The sequence below is a fragment of the Montipora foliosa genome, chromosome 2 (genome assembly GCF_036669935.1).
Source record: "Montipora foliosa isolate CH-2021 chromosome 2, ASM3666993v2, whole genome shotgun sequence".
NCBI lineage: Eukaryota > Metazoa > Cnidaria > Anthozoa > Scleractinia > Acroporidae > Montipora > Montipora foliosa.
The window spans coordinates 20,652,099-20,669,598 of NC_090870.1; the positions used below are offsets into that span (position 1 = coordinate 20,652,099).

At 39.2% G+C, this 17,500-nt stretch overlaps 1 protein-coding gene across 2 annotated transcripts in view; it reads left to right on the forward strand.

Moving 5' to 3' along the window:
* Positions 1-17,500, forward strand: part of LOC137992643 (peptidyl-prolyl cis-trans isomerase B-like) — a 36,132-nt gene that overhangs the window by 17,395 nt on the left and 1,237 nt on the right. For both annotated transcript variants that reach the window (XM_068838102.1, XM_068838103.1), the window contains 2 exons: positions 1,732-1,792; positions 12,548-12,580. In XM_068838102.1, the coding sequence (XP_068694203.1) occupies positions 1,732-1,792; positions 12,548-12,580 (94 nt within the window). The remainder of the gene's footprint in view (positions 1-1,731; positions 1,793-12,547; positions 12,581-17,500) is intronic.

Below are 17,500 nucleotides of genomic sequence, written 5' to 3' on the forward strand. Positions count from 1 at the left end.
AATTATTTCAGTTTCAAGTTCGTACTCTTACAAAGTGGGTCTCATCAGGACTCTTATTGATAGGGCCTATAAGATTAACAACACCTGGTTGGGGCTACACGACGAGATAACTAAACTTTTCCCTGCCCATTTAATTGAAAGGGTTGTAAACCGTTACATTACTGGGACCCTAAGTAATCATTGTCCCCAGGGTTCCCTTCCCACTTCGCCTACATTTTATTTTAAGCTACGTTACATAGGCCATTTTTCTGTCGTAACTCGGAAAAAGATCCGTCACTTTATCAAGCGCTACTGCAATGATTTGGACATCAAGCTAGTTTTTTCCTCCTTTAAGATAGGCAACTTGCTTGGTGTGAAAGACCCTATCCCTGGCGGGCTTCGTTCACGTGTGGTTTATAAGTTTGTATGTGCGGGCTGTAATGCCTGTTATGTCGGCGAAACAACCCGGCATTTTTCCACACGCGTGCGTAAGCACTTAGTCAGTGATAGGGCCTCTCACATTTGCAAACACCTACGGAATTGTGAACAATGTTAGTCAGTGATAGGGCCTCTCACATTTTCAAACACCTACGGAATTGCGAACAATGTCGTGCCCTGTCTTCAGGGGAATGTTTCCATATTTTAGATCACGCCTCTACTACTTTTCAACTCAAGATAAAAGAAGCTTTTCATATTCAAAGAGAACAACCTTCTCTTAATCAACTATCCTTTTAATTCTAACATTGTCACGTTTTATGTACATTCCGTTGTTACTGGCAAAATTAGCACTTTTTCCGACTTATAAATTCAACTTAACGCTTTGTACATTAATCAACTGAAGATGACAGAAGTTTCTGTCGAAACATGTCTTGTAATTTCAAAAGTTTTGTCGTTTTCTTTAAATTTCTGACTTGCCTGGTGATATCAAGATCCATATATATATGGGCTTGAAGATCTTCAGTAAGGTCGTCTATTCTTGCCCAAGCCTCTTCCGAAACCTTCTCCATTCCACTAACCTTTCTATTCAAACATTCAAATTTTCCTTTCATTTTGTGTCGAAAACAGTTCAAATTAGTGTGTAGTTCTTTCAGCTTGGTTCTTCTCTCATCTTCGGAATCGCTTCAGAGAATGCTGGCCGCCATTTTAGTTTTCTTCGAATCATTGGTAGGTGGACTACTGGAGAAAGATCTTTCTAGGCGCTTCTTGTTTCTTTTCTGTATATGACCAAAAGATATTGAAGATGTTGTTTGCAGATTTAGTATTTGTTAGAAACATTTATGTTGGGAGGCTAAGAATTCAGGCTACATTCAGGAGCTCTTACAAACGTGACCGTTCTCATAACCATATGACGTGATCTCCTCACATTGTATAAAGATGAAATTACCTGTGATGCACATTGTATGAAGTTGTAAGCAGGACCCCTTCTGAAAGCCAACTGTTCAAAAGGATCCACCTGTCAACAATTACAAAGCTTGTTTGTGATGAAATTGTTTGCTCGATTTTTAGGTAATTTCAAGTTTGTTAATGGTCCCACATTTTAAAATTTGGATGTTAGTTGACTAGCATCCAGTTTTTGGTCGGATGATATTGACTACCGAGTCAAATTTTGGCCTGTGATATTGAATGACGGCAGACTTAATTTTTTTTAGTGGTTAGTATCACAAAAAAGGGAAAAAAGTCCCAAACTGCGGGTTATTAAATATAATGGGTTTTGTTTGATTTATACATAAGTTCTTTTTTTCATGTTTGCAGAAAGGTTTTGGTTACAGAGGAAGCAAATTTCATCGCGTAATAAAGGATTTCATGATTCAAGGTTAGTAAGCAAAGAAAGCAAGAATCTCTTTGCGAAAGTGTTCAATTTTGCAAGTGAAGCTATTGCTCTTACCTAAGACAATGACTCCTGTAATTCCACCGGTTGTAAGGGAAGGTATACATGTAGATTACTGAACTGACGTCTGGTTTCACTTTAAACCAGCATAAATTAATTCAAATAAGATCACTGTAAAAGTTGCCCTTAAAAGCGATGAAAAACGTTATGGTAACCCATCGATGGGAGAAATTTTGGTTTTAGCTATGATGTCATCATGCGTCCGTCCGTACGTTCGCCGACCCCTCCAAGTAACACAGCGGTCAATCGTCTGCGGATGCCCAAATGGATATTTTTTTGCCAGCCGCGCGCCAATTTCCCGCGCAAAATTTTAAAGGAAAACATTGAAAACAACCGGTGTAACGCAAAATCTACGAAACAAAATTGAAACGTTCATAGAAATCTGTAAAAGGAAAAAAGAAAAGGTAAAAGGAAAACTTACGACTTTCCAGACACAAAGTTTATTAAATTACCGGTATTCTGTTGATTTAGTATATTTTTATTTGTTATTATCAATCATGCGATGTGTGACACTGGAAGCGGACGGCAAGCGGTGTGTAAACGAAGGAAAAACTCGTAAAGAAAAAGAAAATTGCAGTCATTCGGCTTGGCTCAGACGAGCTGACAAAACATTGGCAAGGGCTGGAGGGATTCCGTCGGGATCGTGGATTTGTCTGCAGCACAGTAATGAAATCCATCGAAACAATAAACCATGGTCGTGTTCTTCATACCTATCCCTGAACGGTTTTACCAGGTCTTCGAAAAGGTTGGAAAAAAAAATTACCAGATAACAGACCTGGGACAAACTGGTGTTTAAGGCCGACAAAAGCTTTATGGATCACGTTAAATACATTCCATGGAAAAGAAAGGACTCCAACAAACAGAAGGTAGAATACTTTTTAACTCTCACATTTCACGAATTATGTCTGGTAGCCCGTTGTACAAGTTAAAACATAAACAAATATATAAATAACGAGGAAAATGTCACTTATTGGATGCGGGGGGCCTAGGAAAAGAGGAACAGTGTCATGAAGATACTTAACAACAAAGAGGTAAGTCTAGTAGTGTATATATTTATTTCTAACTTTTGATATCCAGTCGGTATTATTTACTTATATTACATTCAAATGTTTAATCAAAAGTAAATCATAAGAACGATTAAATCGCTTTAATTTCTCAAGGCTCTTGCAAACTCTTTTCTTTACATATTTCATTTTTTCGGAATCAATGTAGCCAGTAATTATTATGTTAGTGGCCAGATTAAATCAAACCAAGGCATATTAGATATCCAGAAAGGAAAAGAGAAGGAAAACAGGTATTTTGCCCTCTTGTTTATTTACTACTTCTAGCAAAAGCCAGAGTGTAAAACTGGAACTGTTTTTTAATGATAATTTAGTATCATTATTTTAGAGCCTTCAATTACAGAATTGATTGAAAGATTTCAGATGGCAGTTGGTAGTCATAATTAAAAAAGTGGTTTGCCCTTGTAGGAAGTGAGTGCCATGAGGAAGTTTACCGAGCTACAAGTGAAGTACCCCGGATTGTTTAAAGCTGTCTTTAAAACAATACCTCAGGAAGACTCCAGACTGTCACAAGACAGAGGATACCTCCAAGAACAAAGAACAGTTGCCCTCCTTCATATAATAGCATATTTCAGTTGTGAATCAACATGAATTAATTTGAACCAATAAAAGGGTACATCTCAAAAATCTGAAATAAATTTTCATGTTTGCATAGATCACAGTAACCTGCGATCAGGCTCTATTTTAGTTTCGCGTGCTACGTAATGTGGAGTTGGCGAAACGAAAAATAGAGCCTGACCAAATTCCTCTTCGAAATTCCTTCCGCCCACCTTTTTTGATTGATTGACATGTCCTTCGTCGGCCAATCAAATTTACTTCCATTACACCAATACACGCGTGGACGGCAGATTCACGCTATTTTGTTTTGACCAAAGTTAATTACCGTGGGAGGAATATTATAAACGAATTCGAAAGTTACCGTTGGCTTTAATTTGAGAAAAACACATTTAAAGCATGGGGAATGTTTTCGACGACTATATTGCGGCAAAGGCCGGTGTAATTCTCCCTCCGAACTTCACTGAATATGCAATCTTTTAAGCTTGACATCTTAATTTGTAATTGAGATAACCTAGCATTTTGTCGTTGGACGGTTTGGCAATAGATTTTTAAAGAAAAAAAAGAGAAATACATTATTCCTTTAACGTGTTTCCCATGAAGGTTTCTTTGGTGATTTTTTCGGGTAATATCTTCAGTTGCAGTGTATTTCTAGAATTGCGCGCAGTAAAATCATGATACGTTTGGCTGTTAATTTTTTGATGGAGTACGAACAGTAAGATGGACTCGCAAAGTTTCTTTTCTTGTTGTACAATTGATCTCTCTGGAAACATGCCATTCTAGTTTCTGGAGTGTGAGTTTTAAGTTAAATCAACTGGAAATATTATGAAGTGTGCAAAAAACCGTGTCATCAGACATGTACAGTAAATAAATAAAGCCGTTTGATACACAGATATTCAAAACATGCATTCGTGTAACTTGCGATTTTATCAGCATCTCCTCCTGTTGATATATATGTCCCTTGTCTCATCCAGGAAACCAATATGCATCGGCTTTCATTGCTATTTAAAAGAACCAGCTATTTAGCGGCTTTCAAAACATCAGGGAACTTTGTGCCAAAGTTCTTTCAACCCCATGGCCACAGAGCTCGACAACGGAATCGCTAATTTCACTCGTTCCAGAGATTCAAACCCGATTCTGGACAAGTTATGAGATATTTCAGATGGCATATCTTCATTTATACAAAAAGAATCAAGTTGCACCGTCCACGGCATTGTAAGAACAAAAGGGAGCAAATTTCTTCGTACACTTATGGCGGATTAGTCTCGAGGACTTCGCGAGAGCTCCGCGCAATCACGATGGCATTTTCACTTCCGGCGTTTCAACAGCCAATCAGATCACGAGTTTGGTCGGCCAAAATTTGGCCGACCAAACGGAATTCTTGAGAGACTTTTGGTCAGGCCCAATTTTAGCGAGCGACGACATAAGAGAACATATGGGCGAAGCTAAAAATGGGCCTGATCGCAGGTTAAGATCACAGATTACATGTCCTTTGCAAAAAAGACTTGGGTCTCTACATGCATCAGCACTGTGGAGATACTTTGCGCTGGATTTTGCAATGGTATGTACTGGTGAACATCGAAAAGGGCAGGTGGCTTTTGACAACCATAGATGATTATCTGGTATGCGAAGGAAGGGAGACTTTAATGTAAAGGTGGTATCGTAAAATATCACCTGTAAGAAATTTTCACCAAAGGTCTTAAAAACCATCACAAGTCATTTCTTAGTCCTCTTGCAGCGCATTGCCAACAACTGAGGGCAAACGATATACAGACGCAAATCAAACAGTTCAGGTGTAGTGTGAATAATAATATATTACTTATTTCCTTTATTGAGCCCTTCATTTCAATCATGCCGGTAGTGAGTCTAAAGTAAGAGACATTTCAATAATAATAATAACAATAATAATAATAATAATAATGATAATGATAATGATAATGATAATGATAATGATAATAATAATAACAACAGCAAAATAATAATAATAATCTTGAAAATAACAGTAAAAATTCCTATGTTTTCCGTATGCAATCTGCTGGCTTGTGTTACTCCGTAAGAATTAAATCTTGATCGCTTTTGAGAATGAGGAGGTTACACAAATTTAATAATTGTGGAGCATAATACAGAAATTAGCATGTTCACTGTGATATGCTACATTGCATCCTATTTTATCCCTGAAAGCAGTTCCACATGACTATCTGGTTTGTTGCTCGAGATGGAAAACTGTTTGCTTCCATTTCCCTCATGGTGTCATAGTTGCTAGGTCTGACATATAAGGAAGAGAGGCTAGGCATTTCTGGCAAAAATTAAACGAGAACTGTCATTACAACACAATATATGTTCTCTTACATTTGTAACATTTCTGTGACTAAAGACCAGTTATTTTGCATGTGCAGTGTAGTTAGTGTACACAACGAATTTCAAAAGAGATAACCTCTTACAAAAGGAAGAATGGTGTAGTTCAAGTGTTGAACAAATAAGAGAACATCTGGAAATAACAGGTACTTCAAAACAAAAAACAATACAACTACACAGAGGCATTACTTAAACAAAATAAAACACGATAGATCGAAAGAACTTTTCATTTCTTAAAATAAAAAAAGAGGAGAGCATTCAGTATTTCTGTTGCACTTAACTCAAGAATTGTACGTAAGCTTTAAGGATGATATGAATGATGTAATATTTACACAGCTTCTCAATCAAATCACGAGAAGAACACGGCATTTTACCTTTCTTTACGTGTAACTTACAATGTTTGCCAATGCTGTGTCTTCTCATGCATGAGTGCCTTATAGACCATGCTAAATCGAATACATCGTACGATCAGCTGTTATTGCATTAGTTTGAAGTACTGTTTGACATCACTTCTACACGTGGCTACTGTATGCCGGTCTCAATAAAAAAATATGTACAGACTTACTCGCTTGTGTGGTCGTTTTTAACTTGAGTGTCACAACTTAAACCCACGAGGTCGCACCGCCATCTTGACCGCCTTTTCGCCACTCCAACGCTCGCACATGCGCAGACGTTTGACTGCTGTGTCCCTCCAGGTATGCCAATGCGGCCAGCATCACCTGACCATATCGCGGGCTCAAGTCTAGAGTGTGGCATAAAAGTAGCCGCTTCAGTGAAGGGCTTTATGTGGTTCGTTTGTGCAAACATTATTGCTTTTTATGGACTGTTCGAAATGATTTTTCATGGAAAACCTTTGCTAAAGGATGGGGAAAATATCAGGGAAACAGTTTGAAGCAATTTTAAAACAGCAGCTGGAAAATAACATGAGGAATTGAGGTTTAGTGAAGATACCCGTTTGCGTTTGCGTACGAGCCATTATTTTGAGCACCTTATTTTAAATGCCAGGAACTACTTCTTTTTCGCGTTGAACACCGCGCTTGATCATCAAATTAACCTCCCAGTAATGAAAACTTCATAACTTGATTTTAAAAATTCGGAAAGTTTGGTTTAAAAAAAGGGGCTACACTGCCATCATACCGGACCAAAATGGCGGAAGACAAAAGAACCATGGTTATTCTGATTAGGCCTTGTTGATCAGGTATTGTTATGTTCGCTTTGTTCTTTTGTTTTATGGATGTTAATTATTCCGGATCTGGTATATGAAAGACAAGTCAAAACAGGTTTTGAACGATCTATAGAGTGTTTTCTGATTCAGTCACATGATCAGCAACCTTGTTTTTCCACCGAAACAAAAGAAAACGTTAACATGATAATAGAGCTCAATTCCCGGAGGATTAGTTGGGGACACCAACATGGCGGCCGTTTCTTTGTTTAGGAACACCAACATGGCCGCAGTGTCGTCACGTGAAAACACACTATTCACATTTTTTTTGCGCATCAAAGTCTGAAGCGTAATTAATTATGCAAAACACAATCGCCTTTCTTTCTCGTCATGGAAAAATGACAGGTACATGTATTGACACATATAATTTAAAAAATTATAAAAAATCCACGGATTCTTCTTTTTTAGCCAAATTTGGTGGAAATGTTGCTTAACTTAATTTAAAAGAACTTCTTTTTCAACTTTTTGAACCCGAAAAATATTTTTGCGCGTGTTTGTACAATGACATTGCTCTTTCCATTGACAGTCGGAAATGTGTTGTTTTGATTCTATTGGAACTTTCGTCTGCATTTGACACTGTCGATAATTTTTCCTGCTCTCTAGGCTATCAACCTGCTTTGGCATCTGTGACCATGCATTGAACTGGCTTCGTTCATATTTATACCACCGTACACAGAATCAACTGAGGGCTATGAAATTATTAGACGTGACCGTAACAGAGGAGGCGGAGTGTTGCCATGTATACCCGAAACTTGTCAGTTCACGATCTTGAATTTTTATGCATTGAGATAAGAAAAACAGGGGCTAAGCCTTTTGTTATCTCAAATTCAGTGGTACAGACCTCCTAACTCCCCTATTGATCTGTTTAAGAAGTTTGAAATCTTTTTAGGATAGATTAAGGAGGAAAACATTGAGTCAAATATTATAGGGCACCTAAATTGCGATTTGTCAGCTCTCAATTCAAACAATGATACTAAACATCTTAACGAGCTCTGTGAGTCGTACCAATACACTAAATTAATCAATGAACCCACACGCATGACATTAAATTCTAAATCATTAATAGACTTATTCCTTACTAATGAGCCAGATAAATTTGCTCTATCTTGGGTTTCCCATATAGGAATCAGTGACCATAGCCTAATTTACGTTGCTCGTAAACAAGGAAGCCCTAAATCACTTCTGCGAGTCATCAGTGCTAGACAATGCAAACGTTTTGTGCTCGAAAATTTGTAGTGCGACATGGAACTAGCACCTTGGGCCATGATTGAGCAACTTCACGACCTTATCGAAGCTTGGGAACTTTGGAAACATCTATTCCTGACAATAGCAAATTTTCGTTCTCCGTTTAAAAAGAAAAGAGTACAAATTTCATCGCCAGCCCCCTGGCTCAACTCTGAAACCAAACGACTAATGAGGGAAAGAGATCGAATAAAACGTATCGCAATTACTACCACTAGACCAAACCAAATGGATAGAGTATAAAAAAATCAAGAACCCATGTCAATCACTCTATCGTGGCTTGCAAGAAGGACTACTTTTCGCTCGTACTTTGAGAGTAATAGTGGTAAAGTTAAAGCCACCTGAAATGGGATAAACTCGTTATTATCAAGAAAGAAAAACAAAACCCAAGTTACGAAATAGACCTTATTCATAAATGGCGGTCAGATTTATAATTCTTTTGTCCACGTGCAAATTAGCTTACCAAGCCTCATTTTAGAGCAAGAAATCTTTTCAATTCACTGTATGGTATCGACGCTTGGTAGGCTAATTTGCACTTCGACAAAAGAATTATAAATTGACCGCCATTTATGAATATGGTCTATGGCTTATTGATGACAAAGACATCAGTGATCCCCACGAGGTCTGTAATGCATTTAATAGTTATTTTACAGGAATTGGTCCAACCTTGGCTTCAAAGATTAATCCCCCTCGAGTCAGTTTTCAAGATTTTAGTAAACCTTCTCATACGAACTTTGAGGCGGAACTAATAACGGTAGATGAGATAACTAAACTTGTAGTTAATTTATCTACAGACAAAGCTGATGGCCTTGATAGTATATCAGCCCGTCTTCTCAAGGTTTCTTATCCTTTTACAGCGGCTTCCCTGACACACGTTTTTAACTCTGTCATTTCTACTGGTATTGTTCCCAGTGACTGGAAAAACGCTAGGGTCACTCCAGTCTTCAAAGCTGACTCGAAGGTAAACCCAGCTAATTATAGGCCCCATATCAGTACTTTCATTAATTGCTAAACTCTTTGAAAAAGCGATCAATCAGGAGTACACTGAAATACTTTGACGAAAGTAATTTACTTTCTAAATTCCAATCCAGGTTTAGACTGTTACACTCCACCTTAACAGCTCTTATTGATATGATTGATAATTGGTATTTCAACATTGACAGTGGTTTAACAAATGCGGTCTTGTTTATTGATCTAAAACAAGCATTTGATATCATCGACCATGAAATTTGTCTTTCAAAATTAGAGCTGTATGGTTTCAGGGGCACTACTCTAAACCTTCCAATACCAATACTATCCATAGATACAATCTACGTTACTCAGAGCTGAATCTGTTCATCCCAAGACCGAAATCAGAAGCTCTCAAAAAGAGTTTCCGTTGCAGGGGTGCCATTACTTGGAACAGTCTGCCTAGCGAGGCAAAGTAGCCAGTAATTTGAATAATTTTCTTGCATTGGTTAATTAATTAATTAATTATACGTTATAATGTTAAATCCGGCAATGGATTAGGTTTTGCTGTAGGACTTTTTAAATAAATTAAAGTTGTAAATAAATTACATTTTAGCATTTAGGTAAATTAGATTAGTAATCGTAGTTCTAAAACACGGCTCCATGGGAGAGCACTTCTTAGTGAAATGGACTCTGTGATGACTCCGCTTTAAATCCAAGGACTTTCCTCTGATGTGAATGACTTTGCTGTATTCATTGTATACATCCCCATTGGCTGACATGGCAAGATCGTATGGTCTGTCTAATCATTTTTATGCGGATGACACGCAGTTATATTTGTCCTTTGATACGTCATTTGCTGAGGATTTGTCTACTATTGAAGACTGCGTGAGGGATATTGACTTGTCGATGCTAGCATAGGCAGCCCAAGTTCGCGTCACTAGAGAGCGTGTAATAATTATGAGTGCAAGCGGTGTTGCGTTACAGGTAGCCGTTGAGAATTTAAACGCGTTATAAGACTTTGTAAGGGAAATAAAATACCGTCGATTATGAAGCCTAAAAAACGCTCAATTTAACGTATTCTGGTGTATTGTTGTGCCTATTGGAGCTTATTTTACCGTTTCGGGAATTCCGTGTTTTCAATGTTCTAAGACGGAAGTCAAGGCTGCACACTAAGATTTCAACCGTAGTCAGCTCAGAGGCGGTTTGCGTGATCATGTGAAAGGTCCCGGAGCTTGGGTCCGAGGTCAAATAAACTCCACACGATGAGGTACAGTCATTTCAAGCCGCTGTGGGGATGGGGTAAGTGTTGTACATGAAATGACTGTACCTCATCGTGTGGAGTTAATTTGACTTCGGACCCAAGCTCCGGGACCTTTCACATGATCACCAGCCGTTAACTTCATCAGCTATCGTGGAATCGGAAGCAGAAAATGCTCCTTTCCAGCCAAGTGCGTGGGGACTTTTGACGACGAAATATTCACCGAAGTTCGCAAATGATGTTTCTTTAGCTTTGCGCGGAAAAATCGCGGCTGGGATGGATTTTCGAGGCGCAAACCGCCTCTGAGCTGACTACGGTTGAAATCTTAGTGTGCAGCCTTGACTTCCGTCTTAGAACATTGAAAACACGGAATTCCCGAAACGGTAAAATAAGCTCCAATAGGCACAAGAATACACCAGAGGTGAGTCATTTTCATTCCTTTTATTGAATGAACGTTAAATTGAGCGTTTTTTAGGCTTCATAATCGACGGTATTTTATTTCCCATACAAAGTCTCAACGGCTGCCTGTAACGCAACGCCGCTTGCACTCTGCACTCTCTAGTGACGCGAACTTGGGCTGCCTATGATGCTAGCAAACAAACTGAAACTGAACAAGTGACAAGCCCTATTGCCCATGTCCTGCTTTGAACAACGTTGCCATTGCTTATGAAACTGTTGACTGTTCAGCTACTAATAAGAATGTTGGGGTTATTTTCAACAATTCTCTGTCAATGCTTCCGCATGTTACAGCTGTTGGCAAATCTTCTTTCTTTCATCTTCTTTCAAGTTTCTTTCTTATGATACATGGTCAGCCAAAATGTATTTTACAACGTCTGCAGAGTGTCCTTAATAGTGCTGCAATGCTCAGTCATCTTAGCAGTAGATATGAACATGTCACTGCTTTGCTTTTCCAGCTTCATTGGCTCCCTATTGAACAGAGGATCACTTTAAAATTGCTATCATTACATTCAAAGCTCTTCGTGGTGCTGCACCTGACTATATCACTGTTTATAAAGCAATATACACCTAGTAGAACCTTACGATCTTCCAACAAGTTGTTGCTTTTTATACCGAGATTTAATCTTAATACCTATGGTGGCCGGTCCTTAACGGTGGCCGCTCCTTGTGTTTGGAATACCCTTCTGTTGGAACTTAGATCTTGTGGTTTCCTTTCTTCTTGTAAATCCAAGTCTTAAAGTTTCTTATGATGTAGTTTAGTTTTATAGCCTTAAGTTTTTCACTGTTATTTTATCCCTGTTTTCATTGTATTTTTTTTTTGTAAAGCGCTTTTGGACTATTGGGAATTAGCGCTCTATAAATACTTTATTATTCTTAGTATACCTCGTATTTTTGCACGGTTGTGCGGAACGAGCTGAAAGAAGGCGCCTAGTTCTTTGAGCTGCAGTTAAACCCAGATGCTTCCTAAGTAAACTGTTAAGGCAATGGACAGTTGCATGGTCAAACAATTTGATATACAAAAAAGAAGTGTACTGTATTGTAGTTTTCCTTTTCTAGGGCCTGTTTTTAGAGAACAAAGAACTGTGTGGTGGGAATTCGGGACGCACGGGCTTACCCGGGAACACTTGGAAGCTAATGAGAGTATTTTTGGGAAAAAGCATACTATTGTAGGGCGGTTTTATCAGTCCTGAAAGAAAAGTAACCTTGCCCTTGAAAGACGAGGCGACACTTCAGAGAAATATACCAATGTTCTCACAGTTTACATGCACCTTATTCCAAAATACCTACCATTTTAGTATTCTATTGTTTCCTTGCAAGTAGGCCTTGTTGCCTCGTTTAAAGTGGTACTATGATCAAAAAATCATTTCCTTTTTGTCTTCAGATTTTGAAAGCGTGTTCGCTTAACACCTAACTGGCAAAATTTTGTCCAGCTCCCGGCACGCTTGAAAACAAGAAGTCTTGTGGAAAAATTCTGGCCTTGTATATTTCTGGTTTCCTGTAAATCAGGAAAAGTTCGGAATAAATATATTTATACTTAATATATATATTGGAAGGACTTACCTTGTTTTCTTGAACAGGAGGAGACTTCACAAGAGGGGATGGAACCGGAGGTAATTATTAACATAATTATTTGCATTGCATTTTTTTGGGGGGGAAATCAGCAACCCATGCATGACTTGAAACGTTTATGGCCCACTTTCGACGTATCAATATTTAGACATGGCTGCATTTTCTTATGCTTATGCTTAATTGTCCGCTGTGACACCGGTTCAATGAATGCGTGTGCGTAAAGGGTCTTCCGACTATCCGTGGAAAGTCAAACTTTTGGAAATATGGCTTCTTCCCCCAAAGAAGAGGAAGAGAAAGATTCCACTGGATCAAACTAAGCTGTTTTGATTCCTTAAAGTCGACAAATAAATAGGAATGAGTAAATTACCCTTATTTTTCATTTTCGGTTGACTGGACCGACTGTCATATGCATGGCGTCCACACACGCTTTTTAACGCTTGTCAAATAAAGGGTTTTCTATCCCTAAAGTGTTATAGATAGAGACGCCTATTGCTCAAAGAGTGAATGGTAACGTTTACAAAGCATCTTCAACAGAATAAGCAGCATTTTCAAGACCAAATGGGGAGGAAACGCTCAAAAAGGGGTTCCAGTTCGTCAATTAATGAAGAAGGAGCAGCTGATATTGGTAGCACGGATAACAAGCGCTATCATGAACTGGAGGACTCTCAGTTAATGAATGTCTAAAGTCACTCGTCACGGAGGGTCTTGCTGACATACGTGAAGACAAATTACGACAGGAATTTAAATCAAAGATCTCGAACAAAGTCTGAATTTCACTCAAAACGATGTTGATACTTTGAAGGCACAATTCAAGGCTGAATCACAAAAACGAATCTCCGAATAGAGTTAAGGAACAGAGCCTGAAAGAAGAAGAGCGGAACACTAATATCGAACAGTATGCCAGCCATTAAGGAAAGTTATATAACATCATTGAAACGGACCTTGGCATAGATACCTCCGGAATTAGATTCCACGCAGTTCATCGTGTTGGCAAAAGAGATAGTAATAGGTGCAGACCTATCATAGTAAGATTTGTATGCCGAGAGGATCGAGACCAGGTTTGTTCGAAAAGAGGTAATATTAAAAAATCAAGAGTACACATTGATGTGTATATCACTGAAGATTACTCAATAGCTATGCAAAAGGAACAGGGAATTTCAATCAAAGCTATAGTGAAAGGTCGTTATTTGTACTTATTTGTATTTGACTCGGAAATGTGTAAATATGGAAATATGATAATTTGCTCCCTAAATGTTAGAGGTCTGTCAAACAATGCCAAACGAAAAGAGATTTTTCTATGATTGAAGAAAAGTTTTCTGTTTTTTCTCTTGCAAAAAAAGACTGAACCTTACTGGCGCTCTGAATGAGGATATTCTGCCATTTTCACCACCTTTTCTAGCTCTAGAGCAGGCATCGCTATACTGTTTAACAATTTTCAAGTTCTAAAGCATTTTATTGATCCCGAGCGAAGTAGACGTAGTATTAGACGATAGAGTGATGACGTTAGTCATTGTTTATGCACCTAACGAGGATTAGTTTAGTTTAGTTTAGTCCTCTTCACTCCGTCCGGAGGATAGGGCCTCCACTGCGGTTTTCCATCGGACCCGGTTTTGCACAGTCCGTTTCACTTGATTCCATGACATCCTCACGCTCATGCTGTATGGTTCTCCTCCATGACTTCTTTGGTCTGCCTTTCCTCCTAGCCCCCTGAGGGTTCCACTCAAGGGACAGGCCGGTGATGTTGGTGACAGGTTTCCTCATAGTGTTGCCAATCCATCTCCATTTTCGTCTCCGTATGGTACCTTCAATCCTCTCCTGCTTGGTGCGCTGCCACAACTCCTCATTGGAGATCTTCCTCGGCCACCACACCCCTAAGATGTACCAGAGCCTACGATTGGTGAAAGTCTGGAGTTGGGCAATGATCTTCTTTGTTAGTCTCCAGGACTCAGACCCATAAAGCCGAGAACCGACTTCACGTTTGAATCAAAGATCCTTATCTTTTGTCCACAGAGAGATGAACTTCGATCTCCACATTGGTCTTAAAATGGAGAAAGCAGCTTGTGCCTTCCTGCATCTGGCCTCAACGTCTTTCTCTGTGCCGCCAGTGGTGGTGAAAGGCTGCCAAGGTATTTGAAGGCTGTTACCCGCTCAAGGCTCTCTCCTACACAGCTGATGGTACTCGTGTTTGCCGGGGACTGAATCCTCATGTCCTTGATTAAGGCTGCATTTACGTTGAGCCCGACTCTGTCAGCTTGTTCTTGCAGTGCCTCAAACTTCTGTCGCGTGTGGGCGATCTTCTGGCTCAGCAAAACTATGTCGTCCGCAAAGTCCAAGTCCTCTAACTTCCGCAGCCGGGTACGTGCGATCCCTGTCTCATTATCACCAAGGGCTTGACAAGTTACCCAGTCCAGCGCCACGAGGAAGGGAAGGGGGCTGAGCAGGCACCCCTGTCGGACCCCAGTACTCATGGTGAGGGGTTCTGTCATATCACCATAGTAGTGCTATATGGGCCTTCATGGCAGTTTTGACGGTTGGAATTGGAGCATCTCAAATTACTCTGGGAACGAGATTGATGCAAGTGTGAACTTCGTTATGCTTGTGCTTTTGTTTATGTTTATGCTTTGTCACAGTGTAAACCAGGCTTTAGCACATTGAAAGGTCCTAAGTGCGATTTTGTTGAGCACTAAATCCTTGGCCAAAAGGGAAATGTTTGACGACCAAACATCATCAAACATTGTTTGGTGATCAAACCTTTTACCGATTGGCCACCTTGTTTGATGATGTTTGATGATGTTTGATTGTGTTTGAACTCCATCAAACATTCGATCAAACAACATGTTATCAAAAGTAGTACTAGACATATTGACGCATTGATTGTTACTGTTTGCAGCAAATAGTTGAACCTTTAGTGAAATATGAAATCATAAAATGAAATATTATTTACCGATATATTTAATGAAGAAAAACGGCATTTTCTCTAATTTAAATGATCTAGTTTTCTACGTGGACATTCTTTCCAGCAATATGCAGATTTTTACATAGTTATAAGATAAAATGTTGAAAGTTAAAGTTTTGCTCTAGTAGAGCATTGGCCATTGTAGGCTACACTCAACTTTTACTGTTTGAACATAATTAGGTCTTGAATGAGATCAGTTTTAAAATAATACTTATAGTGAAATGTAATATTTGGGAGTATATAAACACCATTGACATTGCCCTTGTAGAGGACAATCTACAGAGTAAAATCAAAATAAAAGAATTCCATGTGGCTGATATCTGTTCTGATTTTACTTCAAATAATTACTAAATGTTTTACTTCAGCTGGAACTGAGAACTAAGTGTGCAGCAGGTAATATAAATCTATACATAGAGCCCTGTGCTTTGTTTCATGATCATACAAAGCATTCTTCTAGGTTCTCCAAAAATTGTAGTCCTCTTCCTGGATATATTGCTCCTCCCCAAAGAATTAAAGGCAACTTCCTAAGTGTTTTGCTCATGAGTTTTGGAGCAAGAAGAGAGAGACTAAGTTATGATTTGAACATTGCAACCTGTAATCCTTGCTGAGAAATTACCTTAAAACTGTTCCTTGTGTAAGCCAAACAATACAAAACCCTTAGTATCATAAACATTGCAACTACATTAATGGCAAAAAGGCTGTGCTTACACTTTTCAAATGTGTTCAAATCATGTTCCACTGCCATTCAACGGCCCCTTCATTAACGAAGTAATCTGTACAAGTATCCCTGAGCAGTTTTGCATCATTTGTTGCATTGTGTCCAGTGATTGGGACAGACAAAGGTACAAATACCTCTGGTGTACCCTCTCTCCTCCAAAGCCCATGTGTCATCTCTCCAATACTTGAGTCGGTTGAGTCCAGCGGGGCAGAAGACGCTCTTTCTGAGGTAATTATGTAGTACTAATGCAGCCATAACCAAGGATTTAGTGGTACTTGGAAGCAATTACAAGACTGTTCTAAATACTTGCCATCTGTTTACAATTACTCCAAAAAGGTTCTCAGGTATCCTTCTGGCCCGATTGTGTCTATAGTTGTAAATTCTCTTTTCTATAGTAAGCCCGTTTTGGGCTTAGGGCTTCATCAAGTTTCTCTTTAGAGCAAAAGCGCCATCACCAACAAAAACATAAGGTTGTTTAATCACCCCGTAAGGCAGGCACTTTGCTGGAGGGAGAGAAACACTACCATCTTCTATTCCCTGGGATAAGGTACACTTGTTTCATACCCCGCCATCTGAAACTCTCCCACGTCGGCGTAAATGCATTCATAATCCGGGCCAGAAACTGCCATCAAAACAATGGAATTGGTGTTCTTGTAATTATAATAATATCACCCAGCATTAGCAGGTGACTGCATGACTATGTGCTTACCATCGATGGCCCCAATACAGTTGGGGAAGTTCCATCGTTTCTCAAACTGAGATGCAATGTGAACCCATTCTTCGTCTGTGGTAGGAAACTTGAGATACTTTGGGCCAATATTTTTCTCTATGGCTTCACACACTTCGGTCACAATGTATGAGATTGCTGCCCTTGAAATTCGGAACTGGAAACTCAAAGATCTGTAAGTCTCGCCAGTGGCAAGAAATCTTATTGCCAGTGTCAGTCGCTCAGCAGCAGTTATAACCTTGTAACCACCAGTTACTTGACGCGGGGTTATATCGGGTTCAATAAGCCTCAGTATCTCGACGAAATCGTCATGAGTCATACGCATCATTTCGCGATAGCCTTGCGTATCCTCGATCATCAGCGATGTTGTTAAAGTAACCTTTTTCTTCCTTTCTTCTTATCCAGCTCCTAGTCGTACCTCGTCCTTTTCCTCTTTTTTCATCTTCCTCCAATAACTCAATCAGAATTACGGCTATGTTGAAATTGTTGTGGTACTCTGGGTAATTTCGTGGCCCACAACTCCTTGCGTTAGGATGTTTGACAATGTTTGATAAAACATG